Source organism: Telopea speciosissima, chromosome 4, assembly GCF_018873765.1.
Source record: "Telopea speciosissima isolate NSW1024214 ecotype Mountain lineage chromosome 4, Tspe_v1, whole genome shotgun sequence".
In the NCBI taxonomy this organism is placed as follows: Eukaryota; Viridiplantae; Streptophyta; class Magnoliopsida; order Proteales; family Proteaceae; genus Telopea; species Telopea speciosissima.
Window position 1 is genome coordinate 30,499,092 of NC_057919.1, and position 19,153 is coordinate 30,518,244.

At 41.4% G+C, this 19,153-nt stretch overlaps 1 protein-coding gene across 1 annotated transcript; it reads right to left on the minus strand.

Annotated features, from left to right (window-relative positions):
- Window positions 1–266: 266 nt before the first annotated feature.
- LOC122659188 (glutamate receptor 2.2-like) lies at window positions 267–1,607 on the minus strand. Its single transcript, XM_043854324.1, has one exon. The coding sequence runs from the start codon at window positions 1,605–1,607 to the stop codon at window positions 267–269; it is 1,341 nt and encodes a 446-aa protein (XP_043710259.1).
- Window positions 1,608–19,153: the final 17,546 nt, after the last annotated feature.

Below are 19,153 nucleotides of genomic sequence, written 5' to 3' on the forward strand. Positions count from 1 at the left end.
CTAAATCAGCAACCACGACGGACCTAATCCTCACAGAAAAAAACTTGAAATAATCAAAGAAGCAAAGAAAATCAACACCTTTGTATTTTACAACCTGTATGTTCCTAGTTAACATGGATTGCCATAACCAAAGAATAATACTTTCCTTTCAGAGAATGGATGTGGATGACCATGGTTTGAGGTATCGGTATCGAATTGCCAGTATTGGGCGACACGTATAGGTGATACGGTATAGACAAGGGATAAAATGGTCAAAAAACCCATTTTTAAAGGAGAAATAGAGACAAATTTGTCCAATATGTCCCGGAACTTGTGAATGGAATAAACTCATGAGGAAGATCATATGGAAGTTCCCCAATTGCAGCATTAAAGACATCAATGCAGTACCCAGTGACAACTGGGGCATTGGTAGTAGGATCTTTTTCTACCTTCACGAATTCAGTAAATCCTTCCTTAATAGGAACTCCAATCTTCAGTTTCTTCCCATTTGTCGGGATTACCCAACCCTTGGGCACATTCATAGAATTTCCTGGCCATACGATAGCACCGAGATTGGAATTCGAAGGCGAATAGAATTTTGTATCAGCTGCATTCAATTTGCGTAAAATTCCATTTCTTGGGGTCCAGAACCCAATCTCCCTTCCTCCACCACCTATTACATTGAGTACCCGGAATGCCGATGATTGTAGTTGTCCATCAAGGCTAAATTCTCCACTTAAGCCTGTAAATTTTGTCTCCAGGATTGTCTTGAGAAGTTTAGGACCTATTGTAGATATTCCAAGAGTTGAAAGGTCTGTTAGTTCTTCAACAACTTGTGGGTGCTGGAAGTGGGTATTCTCTGCCCCAACTTTCTCAGCTGCCAGTGCTAGTGCCCAAACAGTATCATATGCCCACAGTCCAAAAATGTTGAGGGTAGCCATTTCCATATCAGGGTTTTCCTTGTGGAACTTCTGGCTCCATTTGATATTAAAATTCTTCAGTTTATCAGACATGGGCACATAAGGCTCAACACATAGTACACCTTGCATAGAATGAACAACTGAGGCATCCATGGAATTCAATTGATCAGATAGCCCATTTGTGATAATCCAGGCATATTCTTTATTCATCATTCCAACATCTTTTGCTTTAAGAAAGAAACGAGAAGCAAGGGAGTATGACATGTGAACAACAAATACTCTAGTTTGCATTGTCATCAACTTGTAGAGCTCTGAAAGAATTCGATCATCGGTGGCTATAGGAGAAAGGACACTTCTATAGGGGACACGAGTCTCAATTGCGGTGAAGGCATCAACCAAATAAGGTACAATTCCAGTACCATAATCAGTATTCTCATATATCACTACAACTTCCTTCCATCTGAAGGCTTTCACAATGGAAGCAATTGCTTTTACCTGAGAGGAGTCACTAAGGGAAGCCCGGACAAAATAAGGAGTTTGAGCTGAAGACAGAGAAGGACTTGTTGCAGAGAAAGAAATAATGGGAACCTTAGCTTGGTCTCCAAGATCAATCACAAAGTTGGCCTGAGATGATGTTTCTGGCCCAATAATTGCTTGTACTTCATTGTTCTTTAGTAGGTCAAGAGCTACATCAATAAAGAACTTCATTTATATATCCCTTAATTTCCGTTAGAAAAAAAACCAAACAAAACATGAACAAAAATAGGGCAAGATGACAAGGAGATTTAACATGGTTCACACACCAGTATGGTGTGCTACGTCTATGGGCAAAGCTGAAGAAGTTTCTGTTATGTATGTCTTGAATTCTTGGACCCGTTTCGAAGAATGACCCGCTCCGATCGGCCCAAGCCCTCCGCTACCATCACAGATCTCGTTGGGAGTGCGGGGGCTTCGCCCCCGTGGTACGGTTCGACCCGACCTGTTGGATCGACCCGGATCTGATGGAGAAGTATTTATGTTCTTTACCCGCTTTATTGTAAAGATGAGCAAGATTTGGGGTTTTTAGTTTAGGGTTTCTGGGAGAGAGCAGCAGCGCCGTTTTGGGTGTTCTTGAGAGATCTCCATTGTAATTTTTCTCCGATTTGCTTAGTGAATCATCTTCGCCTTCGCCCGTGGATGTAGCGCACCATACTGGTGTGTGAACCACGTTATATCCATGGTATAAAATCTCGCGAAATATCGGCGATATATCGCGATATTTCGTGAATCTCGACATGACCGAGATACGAAACAAGGTCGAAATAAAAAAGTACAATAACTCGTCGATATATCGAGATATTTCGACGATATATCGTGGAACTCACGATATATCGCGAGATATCACGATATATCGCGAGATATTGTAAAGTGACAATAGTGTCACATTCAAAATCCTTATAAATTTCATATTTCGCAGCTCTTGGTCGATATTTCGACCGAGAGCTGCTGAAAATGAAATTTTTCTCTTCTTCCTCCCTTCCAAGCCTCATTGAAGCTCCTTGTCGCCGGGAAGACGTCGGAGGGTCATCTAAGCTCATCATCCAAGCCTAATTTCATTATTTAAGGTAAATTATATTTCTCTAAAACTATTTTTTTTAAAAAAACTTTGTACAAATGTTGTTGGATGTTGATGATATTAATATATGTTAGACACCGGAGGCCGATCTACAGCCTCACGGTGTCGAAATTTTTTTCCCATATGTATTTTTTTTATTTTTTTCTGGTTTTAAAAATTCATTTTCCTACAACTAAAATAGGAAATAATTAGGGGTAATATGACTTAGATGGTAATGAATTAAATATATGTTAGACACCAATGGCCGATCTACGGCTTCACATTGTCGGATTTATTTTTCTGCTCTTAAATAATTCTTTTAATTTTCGAAAATTAAGAAAAATATATAAAAATTAAAAAAACAGAAATAAATAAGGAAAAATATGAGTTTTAAGTTTAAAAAATAATGAAAAAATATGAAAGTTATTTCTATATGTTTTGAGATGCATTACATGTATATTATGTTTACTAATTCATAGTTTTGTTGTGTTAGGTCAATACTTATATTAACATTATATATAAAAAATTGGTTTTAATTTTGTGAAAAATATAAGGGTTAGGGGAAAAATATTAAATAACTATACAAGTGTATTAGTAATCTAAAAGTGTCAATTGAAGTGCATCTACATTAAGTTTTTTAATTATTTGTGTTACTTACATTGCAAAGAAACAAGTATCATTATGGCGGATCGTGATAGACAACGTGCGAGGGGCAAGCAAAAGGTGGGGGAAAGTAGTCAACAAAGGGGGCGGACGGAACAAAGAGAACAGAGGGAACAAGAGAGACCAACCAGCCAGCATAGGGGTGACATTGCATGGTTACATGGTACTCCCATTGATGGGGATAAGAGAAAATCTATATGTAATTATTGTCACATGCAATTTATGGGAGGTGGGTCCAAGAGAGTTAAACAACATCTCGACTGGAGGATCTAAAGATGTTGTAGGTTGCCATATGGTCCCTACTCTGAAGTAGCCAGGAGATTGGTGATAGTTTGAGGGGAAGAAAGAAGAGGAAGGCCGACAAGCAAAGGATAAGAGAACAACTTGAGGATACAAAGTGAGGAGTTCGATGGGAGGAGGAAGACGATACAATGATGATGATGACTCCTCCTCCTCCTCTCGATGATGACATTGCAGCACGATGACATACAAACAAGCAGAGGAGGCTAGGGATTTTAGGCGGACTGTTTCAAGGAGTAGAGGAAGTTTTCAAGATGATCACAGAGACAAAGAGTAGGGGGTAGTGGAGGAGCCGGCAGTTCTGGAGGTCCTAAAACTTTGAATCCTTTTAAAAGATCACAAAGTGTGAGGGCAACCCCAACACCTCTACCAAGATCCAGTACCACCATCAACATCCGATCCTAAATTGCATAAGAAGAAAGGAAGCAACAACCGTAATCAAAGGAGCATGGAAGGGGATGAAGGGATTGGTTAAAGAATCAATAGCTAAGTGGATGCTATACCATACCATCCCAAAGAACATCGCACAAGGCCCCCATTATGATACCATGATAGATACCATTGCGAGGCTGGCCCAGATTCAAGGGCCCCACCCCATATGAGGTAATGAATGTTTATCTACCTCAACAAAAGAGTGAGATTGATGAGTACATTAGTGAGATGAAGAATATGTGGGAGACATATGGGGTGACTATAATGGCAGATGGATGGACTGGGCCTACAAGAAAGTCCATCATCAATTTCATGATTTATTGTGATGGGAGGACAGTGTTCCTCAAATCTGTGGATGCATCCAAAGAGATAAAGGATGCAAAATATATTTACAGATTGTTAAAGGAAGTAGTGGAAAAAGATGTGGGTATTGAGAATGTTGTCCAGATTGTAACGGACAATGGAAGTAACTTCAAGTCTGGCGGTGAGAAGATGATGAACAATAATAAGTACCGGCTCTTCCGGACTCCTTGTGCAGCCCATTGCATTGACTTAATGCTAAAAGATATGGGAAAGTTAAAGTTGGTGAAGACTGTGGTTGAAAGTGCAAGACAAGTCACCAACTTTGTATACAACCACTCCTATGCACTCAATCTATTGAGGGAAAAATGTGGGGGTGACTTGGTTAGGCCTGGCATCACAAGATTTGCCACCAACTACATTGCCCTCAAAAGCATTGAGATAAAGAAGGCCGGGCTGAGAAGCATGTTTGCTTCTGAGGAGTGGTTTCAATGGAAGGGTTCCAAGACTGCAAATGGGAGGGAAGCACAAACAACGATGTCATCTGAGGACTTCTGGACCAAACTAAGCAAAGTGGTGAAAGTTTTAGAGCCAGTAATTCAAGTTCTACATGTTGCTGACTCCGCTCTGAAGGGCCCAACCATGCCAGTCCTATATGCTGCAATAGACTTGATGAAAGATAGTGTCTATAGTGTGGGTCCTCGCAGTAGCAAACACTTCTTAGATATCATAAATGCTCGCTGGGAGAATCAACTTATGCATCCACTGCATAAGGCTGGTGAGTAAATTTGTTTTATGTTTACTAATTCATAGTATTATTATTTACTAATTACCTATGCATTTGACAATACCTCTATTCTATATGTCATATTTCAGCATACTACTTCAACCCTAAGTATCAATATAACAATAGGCTTGGGTTGGAAACTCAACTTATTGATGCTGTGAAACAAGTAGTGAAGAAGTTGGAGCCAGATGGTGCACTACAAGCAATTTGCAACAATGAAGTGAGTTCATTTGGAAACTCAACTTATTGATGCTTTCAAATAAGTAGTGAAGAAGTACTTACTAATTTTCCACATGGGTATAGATCAAGGTATTTAGGGATGCATTGGGAAGTTTTGGAACTGAGGCTGCGATACAAGGCAGAGCACGTGGTGATGCTGGTAATTCTTTTAAGTTTTAAATTACATATGTATTGAAATTTGAAAGTTGAAAGTTGAAACAACATTTGACACATGTCTTTTTTGTTGTAAACTTGTAATGCAGCTGAATGGTGGGTGTTGTATGGGGAATCGGCTGAAAACTTAAGAAGAATAGCAATTAAAGTCCTTGCCCAAACATGTTCTGCATCTGGTTGTGAGAGGAACTGGAGTACCTTTGCACTCATCCACTCCAAGAGGCGCAACAGATTGGGGTCTCAACGTTTATCTGACATGGTGTATGTGCACTACAACTTGAGGCTGAAACTGCAACACATACGCATGGGACATGAGGGACAGAGGGGCACCATTGATCTAGCTGACATCTTTCAAGTTGACTCAGACGATGAGGACCCTATTGTGGATTGGGTGAGGGATAGAGGTGAGCCAGTGTTGGATGAGGAGGGAGGTAGGCCCGACCCCATGATAGCTTCTGAGATTGGTGCTGATGTGGACGAGTATATGGCTGACGAGGGTCAGATACATGCAAGGGAAGCCTCACCCATACCATTCCAGCCCACTGGTGGCAATGTTGCTGATGATGAAGACTGGTCTAAGTCCTCAAATGATGATGATGGTGATGATGGTGATGCTGGTGGTGGTGATGGTGATGCTGGTGGTGGTGATGTTGGTGGTGGTGATGCTGGTGAAGAATATGACGGCATGCGAGAGCGTTATGTGGTAGGCCAGGAGGCCCAGGATTCGGCACCTGTAGACCCACTCCGATTCACTGGAGAGACACAGTTTGATCATGCCACACAAGATACGGACCACGGAGCACGTGCCCCCCGCACCCCCACCCTCGAGAGGCCCCCTACATACATACAACAGGAAGCGTAGGGGTCGACAAACACAGTTGCAACCTGATCAAATGGACATTGATAACCTATCTAGCTCTGTTGGTGGTTTGAGTATGGGTGATAGGGAGGGAGGACCGACTGGACATTGGCGTGCCCCATCTTTTGACGCACATGCCACTCCATTGGCATCGGATTATGGTGCATCACAACCTTACGGTGGATATGGATATGGATCATCATCATATGGGCGTTTAGTGGGGTAGGGGACTATGACTACTACCCGATCCCGGGGACATCTGGATCATCTTTTGTAGATAACATCTTTGCATACCCTAGCGGACCTAGATACCAACCTCACCAGCCATACATGCAGCCAATGCCATCGCCTCTTGCGCCGGCGCCAACATCATATCACGGTGGATCATCTTCTTCACGGATGGATCGATTGGTAACCCTAGTTTATATCCTAGGATAGGTTACCTACGATCGTTGATGATTCCATTTACGTGACACTTGTGGATGACTACACTCGTTTCTTCTCCGATTCTATACCATGGTCCACATATGTCATTCAAACAGAGAGCAATGGACGTCGACTCCAGCGAGGCATGAGTGGGATTGATCCAGGGAGGCACAGCAACTACTATTAGCAGTTTAGCACTTGTAATTTGTAACTTAAGTTGTGATTTCATTAATCTATGTGTATTTAACTATTTATACATTAAGGTCGGCGACCGTATGTCAATCAAGGGTGCAAGCCCAAAACACCAATTTGAATTCACATTTTTACAATTTTATGGTTTAAATGTGTTTATTAAGCTTAAATAAGGCTGTCCATGAAGTTTCAGGCCTAAATATGGCCAAATACCCCCCGAGATGGACCCCCGAAATATTGCAGAAAAAATGCAATATTTCGGGAATATTTCGCGATATCTCGGATATTTCGGATATCTCGGTAGGCCCGAGATACCGATATATCGCGAGATATAGTACTATGGTTATATCTATGTGTCCTCTTGCTCTGTTCATGTTTCTTTTTGTGTTTTTAGTTGATGTTTGCTATAACAGTTTCACTATGTAAATCGGAGAAAGTTATAAGGGGGATCTCTCAAGAACACCAAAAAACGGCGCTGCTTTTCTCTCCCAGAAACCCTAAATCAAAAACCCCAAATCTCATTCATTTTACCACAAAGCGGGTAAAGAATATAAATACTCCATCAGATCGGGTCAATCCATCCGATTGCTACCAGAAATGTCAGAGTGGGTCATTCTTCAAAACGTGTACAAGAATTCGAGACATACGTAACAATTTCCAATATATCACTCACAGATTTATGTTTATAGTGTAATGGCATAGCATATGTTGGCAACTCCACAGCATATGATAAACAATCAGAAGGGAAAGGCAAAACAAACAAAGGCAGATACTGAAGGAGGAAAGAGAGAGAGTTGTTAGTTACCCATAGAAGCAGCACGGACCACACTGTTCTTTGAGTCCCTGGGGTGGACAACCACTCTTGTTTTGTAGAAACTGTGAGTGGCATAGAAATCAGACAAAGCCATGGAGATGCAGCTCAACCCAATTCTCCCAATCAGTTTATCGAAATTGAGAATTACCCCAACATTGAAGGGTATGGTTGTATTTTGAGCCACACCAAATTTTCCAATGAAGAGATTCAGAGAGAATATCAATATGAAAGGCAAAAGAACTTGGACTGAATTCTTCATTTCTAACTTCAAAAAAGAAGAACCCAGTACAAGGAAAGAAAAAAGAATTTGATTAGACTGGTAGAGGAAGCTTGTTGGAATATAAACTATGAAGAATTTGAATTCTAAAGAACCAAAGCACGTGGATGGGCCAATGGAAAACTGATTAAGAAATTTGAATTCTACCGGACCAAAGATTGTTAGTCAATATTCAAGCTGTTCTTTGTCTTGTTTCCTGACCCAATGAAAATCTGATTAAGAAATTTGAATTCTAACGAACCAAAGATTGTTAGTCAAACTTCATTGACTTGGAAGAGTCGTTAATGACTAAACCCAATTGGGTTTTTATCTATTTGAACAATCTAACAGATTTGGAGCCTCTCAAGGAGAACCAAACCAAGTGGTAGAATTGAGAAAGGCCATGGAAATGCTAGACTAGTTTGTTCTGTAAGAAATATGCTCAAAAGTCTTTCATGACAAATTTACTTAATTGTTATCAATGTTATTCATTGTCAATGCTGTTATTTGCTGCATGTTCAATTAATCATGGTATTTGAGGTCCCCATGTTACGTGCACACGTGTTTGAAGGACCCTTATTGGTAGTTATTAGCTTATGTTAGGTACTGTATGGGAAGTTATCCCATAATGGGAGAAGTGGGTCTAATTATTAGATGTGTATTGTTATTACAAATTATCTGAACTATTTTGTAATCTTTAAATAGTTTACAAACAATGAATGAATGAGACTTTTAAAATCCTTAAATTATCTCTTGTGAGATGAGGTACACTTCCTCAACCAAGTCAGGATGCAAGGCTTAGTCTGTAAAGCCAAAACCCCTCTTTTCTCTCTTATCTTTTTATCTCTTCCCTTATTTTATCTTTTTTACCCTATTTTCTCTCCTCCCTCTCTTTAGCATGTATTACCCTACAATCAATAAGATTGCAACGCTTTTGCATACCAACAAGTTTAATTCCTTACTTCTAGGAAAATGCATGGTCACAACTGATATTGATTTGTAGTCTGGAAGGCTCTAGGTCCCCTCCTTGGTGGATAACTACCTCACCTCGTCCCTTTTTTATTTTTTTGTGGTAGAATACCTCACCTCATCTCACACCATCCATGGGTGTATGGTCCCAAGGGCTCTTTCAATAATAAATTTCAGTGTCACCACATGTTTATTTATTTATTTTTTGAATGGAAAATAAATTAAAAAGAAATGAAGAGCAAAATACAACACTAAAAGCTGAGAAGACAAGCTTAAAGGGGACTCAAATCAAAAGCCCAAAAACAAAAATATCATTAGAAGCTGATACATCAAAAGACAAGGTGAGAAAAGAAACACCAATAAAATGATGATACATCAAAATCCAAGGGGGTGGGGGGTGGGGGGTGGGGACACCAACAAAAGGATGATACATCAAGAGTCCGGGTAGGGACAAGAAATGAGAGGAAGATCCCAACTTGTGGTCAAATGTGTATTTCTTAAAGTGTTAGGGCTCGTAGAATGAATGGGGAGAAATCCATCTTCTTTTATTCCTTTCCCACCAAACATGATGAATGGCTACACTAAAGGCAAGCTTTCCAATATAATCACAAACTAATCACCATGGTTTGAGGGATCATTATTGAATTGGGCGATTCATATCATAATTGGAAGACAACAATACTGCTTCCGAAGCGATCCTGTATCATAGGATCGGTATGGACCAAGGGTAAAAAAGTAAAAATTTGAATTTTTAAGTGAAAATCATGGATAAATCTGTACGATCTAGCATGATTAAGTGCGATCCAAATCAGCGAGATCAGTCCCGATCTTGATACCAATTACAAAAACATGTTTACCACTGAAAATTTTTAAGATCCACACATGGTTTTAGTGCAAGGTATCGGAAACGGGTATTGTTCAACCTGAAAACCGATACAGTATCGGTCGGTATCGACACGAATTGGCCGTATGGGACAAATTTGTCTCTATTTCTCCTTTAAAAATGGGTTTTTTGACCATTTTACCCCTTGTCTGTACCGTATCACCTATACCTATCGCCCAATACTGGCAATTCGATACCGATACCTCAAACCATGGTCATCCACATCCATTCTTTGAAAGAAATGTATTATTCTTTGGTTATGGTAATCCATGTTAACTAGGAACATACAGGTTGTAACATACAAAGGTGTTGATTTTCTTTGCTTCTTTGATTATTTCAAGTTTTTTTTTCTGTGAGGATTAGGTCCGTCGTGGTTACTGATTTAGCCAATTAATAATCTAATGCAAGTATGCAACCTTCTAGTAAAAGAACTCTAGAGTACCCAGTTGTGGCTACTAGCTAGCTGACGCAATCCTACCTCTTGAGGAAAGAACTGATTCTAAGTATCCTCAGAAATGTGTGTAGCTCCTTCCCTTGACCATTTTGATCATCAGGACGAGGGCAGTAACTCAGAAATGCATATAGCTCCTTCCTTTGAGCTATTGGTTTCTTCTTTTTATTTACTTATTTACCAAGAAAATGAACTCTATCTGAAAGTATGCGCCCTGTGCCAGACACATGGTGGTAAAATGATGGAAAAAATCCTCTGCAGTGCTGCCCTGAGATCTCAACACGTGGAAAATGCTACATCCAATGGAGTTGAGCTCGAGAAGAAAGAAAAGAAAAAAAAAATTGCCTTGCATCGAGATCGTACCATTGGATGAAGCTTCTTTTACGTGTCCCATTGGATGAAGCTTCTTTTACGTGTCGAGCTTTCAGGGCTGCACTGCAATGCACCGCCAGATGCCAGCACTGCAGAGGATTTTAATCCCTAAATGACCGCCCCACACCCCATGAAATGCACAAATGATGCATTGCCCTGCTTGATGCCTCTGTTTGCTTTTCCATTGATCCCCATGTCCTGCACGCTCTTGGACAGAGAACACTTCCCCTTATTTATTTTTGCCATTTCCTCTTTTGACCATGAAGAAGATTTCAATTGGGCTGAAAGTGTAGAAGTAGATGATTTCTGGGACTTGAGTGCTAAATGAACAATCACATGGCAGTTAAGCACGGGCCAGTATTTTTCTTTCCCTTAAACTTCCTCTAATCCATAGAAACATACTGGAGATAGAAATCCTTAGAGAAATAATACTAATAAATAGTTGATTTATTAGGTAACATAACAATAAAGATTAAAGGACCGAGTTTCCCTCTACCCACCCATTCACCGAGGGGTGGGAAAGGGTGGGAATGGATATCGGGAGGGTATTTTGGAACATACAAAATCCTTCCTTCACCGTGCAGTGAAGGTTCACCACACTATCTTATAGGGTTCACAAACCCCTATAGGCTTTTAGCATGTTCCCTAAACTACTCTCTAGACCCTCCCGCACACATCTGGCTTGAGGAAAACTCGGTCCAAATAATATTTCCAGATCACAAGAGCAATTGGTCTTTTTGGACTTTGACTATTAAGCTGAATAGACCTTATCTCCTTCAATTTTAATCCAATCTAAACTTGGATTAGTAGATGGGTTACCTTTGGCCTTCTAAAGCTATGGAAATCCCATCTATGTTAGATAAAGTAGTTGATGGACTTGCATAATTAGAAAAAGTCTCCAAGATTAGGAGTTAGCAGCACAGGTACGATGTACATAGTGTTTGGAAGAACCAGAGATAGAGAGTTGGTTATACTTGTCAAGAAGACAGAAATGGAAGAACCAGAGATAGAAACAGTTGGTTATACTTGTCAAGAAGACAGAAATAATGCAAGCCAAGATGACAACTTCGGTTGTCTCAAGTTTATGGAAACAAACAAAAGAGGCATTACTGTAAGAAAGTGATGGAGATTAGAAACTTGTACGATTTTAACAAGGCTCTTAAATATTTCAAATGGAAAATAAGGTGGGTGACAACTATCAGCAGAACTAACATATAACGAGTGGTGCAAAAGGAGAAGCGGCACAGTTGATTGACCAGACTAAGTCCAACTTGGATAGCTGGGAGGGTAAATCGATCTAGGGTAATTTTTGTGAGGTGTCAAGTCTTTCTTTTACCCTAAATTCAGTTATGTGAAGAGTTGGGTCAGAATGAATTGGGGTTCATAGGTCTTTGGATGTTCAGTTTGTCACTTGATTTCTTTATTTCTTTTCTAAAGTGGGACCCTTGATCTAATGAGTTCTTAGGGGACTTTATATTTGTGGAAAGTCGTATTCAGGTATTTTCACTTATTCTATTTTAATTTGGCATAATGTAGGCCATAAAAACAGTCTCTTTATTATACATAGTAATTGAGGTGTTTCATATGGTTTTATGCACATAAAATAGCAATCTGCCCACTGGGGGCATTTTGGTAAATATGCTATTTCATCTTGGACTGCACTTTTGGTATTTTGAATACCTCCATATATGTTATTAACATGTTTAATCATGTTTAATATCAATGGTGATGTTTAAATATGATTTTATTCACATAAAATATCAATGCTGCCCTCAAGGGATGTTTTTGTAATTATTGTCATCTTATGTTGGATTGCACTTCAGGTGTTTGGAATACCTAACATATATGTTCTTAATGTATTTAGCTATGTTTAAGATCAGTGGATGTTTAAATATGATTTTTCATGCATTTGATTCCAGTATGCCCTCTAGGGGTATTTTGATAATTATTCATTTTATGTTAGATTGCACTTCAGGTGTTTGGAATGTCTCTCGTATATGTTATTAATTTATATAGTCATATTTAGATCAGTGGTGATGTTCAAATATGACTTCTCAGCTCTTTTATGTCTTTATGCCCTCCAGGGGAATTTCGGTAATTATTGCCATTTTAGGATGATTTGCCTTTTTGATATTTTAAATATCTCACATGCATGTTGTTAATGTATTTAGTCATATTTTAATCAATGGTGATGTTCAAACACGACTTTATTTGTTCTTTATGCATTTATGCCCTCTAGGGGCATTTTGGTAATTTTACCATTTTATGCTGGTTTACATACTCAATGAATTTCTGATCCCATATGATGCATGACTTTCTAATCAGGATTAACCTTACATGTTGATATATGAGAGTTTGTTTTGAGAGAATCTTTGAACCCTAGCATCTAATACGAAGGACCACCGAGCTCCTCCAGGCAGAGTGGGGTGCGTAAAAGTTTCTCATCTCTATAACTTGACATTTTACCCATTCTCTGGCCAGATTATATGGAATCAATCGTAGCCCTATCCTCTAACAAGGATTTTGGCTACCCATTTAGGGTCCTAGGCCCTTTACAACCTATGTGGTGACTCCGTTCCTTTTATTTTAAATTGTGCATTCCCTCGCACGTCAGACAAATGTGACATCATGTCACTGTCAACTCCACACACATCTAATTCGAGTCGTTAAGATGGGGATATCAACCTCTGGTAAGTCCAGCATCAAAACCATCGCGCAAGGGTGGAATCAAAACCGATCAACCCGCGTTGTACCTACAGTGGCGACTTAGTCCTCACTGTTAATTTTATACGGTTAAGTTATGAAGTCTGTAATTTAAATATTTTTAAATCCCTAAAGTACCCTTACCAGTGTAGAGTTACTTTTTTACCCTTGGATCTAAAAACCCCAAATCGATCCTCTTCCTCACACCACTCTCTTCCTCACATGACCTGCAACTCAATCTTCACCAGTCATGCATTAGAGAAGAAGATCCAAGAATTGACGAAAGATCCGACTCCAGTCAGAGGAAATACGAGATCGCTGCTCTAAATTCATGATTTTGCCTTTTATCTCTCCTGCATGTGTGAATTTTGAATTGTGAAAGAGGGAGAGAAGAGAACCAGAGGGGTCTTATACTTTAGTTCTAAGGTTGGTTTACTTTTTACTTTCTAGTTTTTTTTTCCTTTTTATAAATGGGGTTTCAATTTTCATTTCAATATCATTGTTAACAGTAAGGGTAAGAGTGTGAGACTGAGATTGGTGAAGGTGAAGGTGCTGACTGCATATGCTTTTATCTTTATCTCTATAAGATTGGTGAAGCTCCAACGAGCGGCAATGTTCGATTACAACAAAAGAACTCTAGTTTCCCGATTGATCTGGAAGGCGAAGAGGAACCCAAAACCTCCGATTAGGGAAGGCGCAACACTGGCCTGAGCTCTAGATCGAAGACGAAAACCAAACCTTGAAAACCTCTTCTGCTTTTCTCTCCCTCTCTCTGATCTTTTTTTCTCGACTCCCCTTGATTTTTCCCTCTTGCTCTCTGAAATTAAAACCCTAATTTCTCGATCTATTTCCCTTTTCCTTTTCTAATTTAACTTTCAAGCCCCCTGATTTCTTATTCTCCCTATCTCAGTTTTCTTTTTTCTCTCACTCTCCCTCATTTTTCATCTCTCGAAGCGAAGTGGTGAAAGAATATGGTTCATCGAAAGGGAATCTTCATTTGTTTTATTTGACTAAATAAATAGTTTATACAAAGGAATTGGTTGAGGTTAAATTTGTCATTTAACTTTTTAGTTTGTTTTAAATTAACACAGTTACTATAGAGGGAGATAGATGTATATTTTCAAATAGGAGGGGGTGAGTTGAGTATGGATTGATTATCAAAGGATGTCATGTAATTTAATTGGTCATTCTGAACTGACCAAGTTTTTTTTTTTTTGGACAAAAAGTTACAGGATCATCACAAAATGTCATTTGAATGAAGACAAAAGGAAAGAGATTGGATGTACAAAAAAGAGACATATTCATTGATAGCCAATAGAAAAAACGCATCGGGTGAGATAACAAAAAGAAATTTGACAGAATAAAAGCCTAAAGACCTAAACGATGCAGACTCAGTGATGTCTTCAGTGTGATCGATCTCGTCCCACACGAGAGTGAAGTATGCTCTTGCTTTGTCATTGGACTATACAATTTGTACCATCAAAATAGTGCTCTTCTAACCAGAGTTGGGTGCTAGATCCATTTTAAGTCAGCCAACAAGACTAATGCTCATCAAGTTAATGACTATAGTTTAACGCATTCGGGTGATAGTTCAATTTTTTTGGCATCCAAGAAATTCTAGATGGCATGCCGAAGGTGGAAACACTGATTAGTGGGATGACCCTCTTGGTCATGATAATGATAATACAAGTTTGGCTTTACCATTTTGGGGGAGGATCACCGATTGAACGTTGAGGCCAGAATGGTGCCTAAAAGCCCTATTTCTCTTAGTTCGGTGTACACTGCAGCCTGCTAGGGCGACGAGTCTAACTATGCCATGAGGGGAACCAATGTTGAAGCTCCTACTACCGTCCTTCTTGGAGATGCATCCTAACAGATCTTAACCCATTTGGGTGTGTCAGAGGATTCAGAGAATTAATTTGCTCAAAGGGGATTCTAAGGCCATTTATTTTGGGCCAACTAGGTCAGGTAGACTTCCTTCTAACATCCTTTACTAATGCAGTTGCCACTACGACTGTGTTATGTAGGTTTTGAAGGAGCTTCCTAACAGGGTCTAGTCCAGTTATTGGCACAAGTTGTTGACGTTGCAACCAGTAAGACTGTTGAGATAGATCTGAGTTACTTAGAACAACTTGTCGAAGGATGCTTCTAGTGGCAAAAACCTCTCCATATATTTCTTCAAGATCTTTGAGGATGTCATTTTTCCCTTGGTGTGAGGAGAGTAATTTCATAAGACAGCTTTAGGCACTCTTCACTCCATTTCTATAGGACACGATGAAAAATTTGTTCTTGGAGATGGAAGGGCAAAAGGTCAATCTGAGATAGTAGTCCTGCCAAAATTTGATCTTTGGAGCACTTACTGACCTCGGGCTTACTTGGCTCTCTTTCGTTTCCTTTCAGTCTCAGAATACCCGTGAGGGGTGTCAATCATAACATCCTTTCCTTCTATCACAACTCTGATGTGTGCCCTGGACACTGTCAAGGTTGCCATGGGGGTTACTGGCTTTCCAATAGTAGGTACTATGTCACCTTGAGACTAGCCCTACACTGTCTACAAGATATGTGCCATGAGCTATCTTATTTCTGACACCTCAGCCTGCAACAGACTCACTTTATGGTCTGATTGTATTTTGAGTAAATCACTGCTTGACGGATCCATGGTGTCTTTGTCTAGAAATGACCCGATTGGACTCTGAATCACAAGTTAAGTGGAGAGAAGGGAGATTCCAAAATCTCTGGCATACGGAGGGAGTGGGGACCAGATCAGATTTATTTGGGCTAGCCTATTGCTGAGGTGGGTCCATGCAGGTAGTAGGAAATTTCATTGAAGCGGGATCGTGTCTTATATAAGCAAAAGAGACTTTATTTCAAGACACAAAAGGATTAATAATGGATTTTTTTTTTTACATTTTGATCTTTTAATGGATAAGAACAGACAAAGTTAGATCATGTGACAAAACGTTGTTTGCCTTTGACCCTACCTTATTTAGGTAATTGATGATATGACCATATCATCTTATACTGAGGGATATCAGCATCCGTATCTAATTCAAAACGATTCTCCTATTAGAGGGGAAGATATCCCCCCCCCCTGGTCCTTAAGCAGTGACTGACTTTTACCATAAATCCTTCATCGTAGGCATGCTATATCAGATAAAGTATGGAATCGGAGTTTCTCTTTTTTTTTTTCGAGGACAATCCTAGTTTCTCTTTTGTAGGCATGCTATATCAGATAAAGTATACCTATAAGTGTTCTAATCTGAAGAGCACACAAGGTGTCTCCGATAAGAATATCTCGGTGGTTTAACCCTTTGTTAGTATATATGCCTTTTATCGCAAGACCATTCAAGAATCTCTTTTCGTAGGCACGCTATACTAAATAGAGTATACCAATGAGAATTCCAATTAGAGCCTCAATCAATCTACAAACCTAGCTTTTGGCGTATCCTAGTCATATATGATCTAATTTCCTACATGATTAATGCAATAGATAGATCATGGGACAGAACATATCACCCTTGACTGAACCAATATATCTATCGCTTGTATAAGCGAGTCATGCATATGTGGTTCCTTTGATATGCGAGGGGAGTAGATCAATTGGTCTTAGAATGGTCAAACTAATGCCTTATTTAAGTATCAAATGTACCTTACAACACACACATGACCACCATCGTCGGTGATTCTAAACCCGTAAATTACAGTATCAAGGGGCGTGACTTAGCCATAGATTTCCAATGACTAAACGTGGGTTTGAATGGCTAAACCACGTGGTTAAAGTGATTCTGTGACGTGAGTGTGTACATGAGTGCAGTCATGTTGGGCATCCTCTTGCGTTGTGGTGCAGCCACGCTGGGCAGCCATGCGCGCGGCATCCTTGTGCGCTGTGGTGCAGCCACGCCTAGCATCCTTATGCGCTGTGGTGCAGCCATACTGGGCATCTTTGTGAGCTGCAGTGCAGCCGCACCGAGCATCCTTTTGCGGTATGGTGCAGCCACGTCTGGCATCCTTGTGCGCTGTGGTACAACCATGCTGGGGTATCCTTGTACGCTATGGTGGAGCCATGCCGGGCATCCTTGTGCGCTGTTGTGCAGCCACGCTGTGCATCCTTTTGTGCTATAGTGCAGCCATGCCGAGCATCCATTTGCGCTGTGGTGCAGCCATGCTGGGCATCCTTGTGCGCCGTGGTGCAGCCACGCTGGGCAGCCTTGTGCGTGGCAGTGCAGCCATGTTGGGCATCCTTATGCTGTGGTACAGCCACGTTGTGCATCGTTGTGCGCTGCAGTGCGGCCACGTTGGGCAGCCTTGTGTGTGGTAGTGCAACCATGCTGGGCAGCCTTGAGCATGGCAGTGTAGCCATGCTAGGAAATCTTGTGCGTGGTAGTGTAGCCATACTGGGCAGCTTTGTGCGGGGCAGTGTAGCCATGCTGGGCAACCTTGTGCGCAGCACTGCAACCATGCTGGGCGGCCTTGTGTACGGTGGCCTAGCCACGCTGGACAGGCTTGTGCGAGGCAGTGAGCCATGCTGGGCAGCCTTGTGCTAGTGAGGGGACCTTGTTGGGCAATCTTGTGGACTGAGTCAGTCAGCCATGCTGGGCAGCCTTGTGCGAGCGAGGCAGCCATGCCAGGCAGCCTAGTGCATGGCAGTGCAACCATGCTGGTCAACCTTTTGCGCTGCAGTGCAGCCACGTTGGGCAGCCTTACGTGTGACACACCAGCCATGCTTGGCAGCCTTGTACGCCGTAATGCATCATGCTGGGTAGTCCTATGTGTTCAGTCAGCCACTGGGGGCATGGATGCTAGCCTTGCACAACCTTGTGGGCTTAGGTGGTTGCATGGTGTCGTGGGCATGCCCACGTTGCTATGTGCACGATTGCAGGCATGCCCACATAACTGTGCGCACTATTGTGGGCATTCCCGCATACGATGGTCCCTCCCCCCTCCCAATGTTGATCTCCCCAACAATTTGTTGCTCTCTAGTGGTGGTTGCATGGCGACGTGGGTGCGCCCATGTTGCTATGTGCATGGCTACGGGTATGCCCGCATAACTGTGCGCACCATTGAGGGCATGTCCCTATACGATGGTCCCTCCCCCCTCCCACTCCCCCCTCCCAATGTTGGTCCCCCCAATGATTTGTTGCTCTCTAGTTGTGGTTGTATGGCTACGTGGGCGCGCCCACATTGTTGTGTGTATGACTGCGGGCGCGCATGCATAACTGTGCATACTATTATGGGCATGCCCGCATACGATGGTCCCTCCCCCTCTCCCAATGTTGGTCTCCCCAATGATTTATTGCTCTCTAGTGGTGGTTACATGGCAACGTGGGCGTGCTCACGTTGTTATGTGCACAGCTGCGGGCGCGCCCACATAACTGTGTGCACTATTGTGGGCAGTCCCGCATACGATGGTCCCTCCCCCCTCCCAATGTTGGTCTCCCCAACGATTGCTCTCTAGTGGTGGTTGCATGGCGACATTGGTGCACCCATGTTTCTGTGTGTACGATTACGGGCTCGCCAGCATAACTATGCGCACTATTACGGGCATGCCCTCATACGATGGTCCCTCCCTCCCCCTCCAAATGTTGGTCTCTCCAACAATTTGTTACTTTCTAGTGGTGGTTGCATGGCAATGTTGGCGTGTTCACTTTGCTGTGTGCACAGCTGCGGGCGCGTCTACATAACTATGTGCACTATTGCAGGCATGCCCGCATATGATGGTCCATCCCCTCCCTCCCAATATTGGTCTCCCCAGCGATTTATTGCTCTCTAGTGGGGTTTTTTTGCTTGCAAGGTTAGAAACTCGCGTTAAACCTTGCCGGTACCTTGGTTGATTGTCGGCCCAGGGTGAGGTAATGGCCTA

What these genes read in the sequence shown, in the direction of transcription:
- LOC122659188 (XM_043854324.1), bottom strand. Translation starts at nt 1,607, where the DNA reads ATGAAGTTCTTTATTGATGTAGCTCTTGACCTACTAAAGAACAATGAA.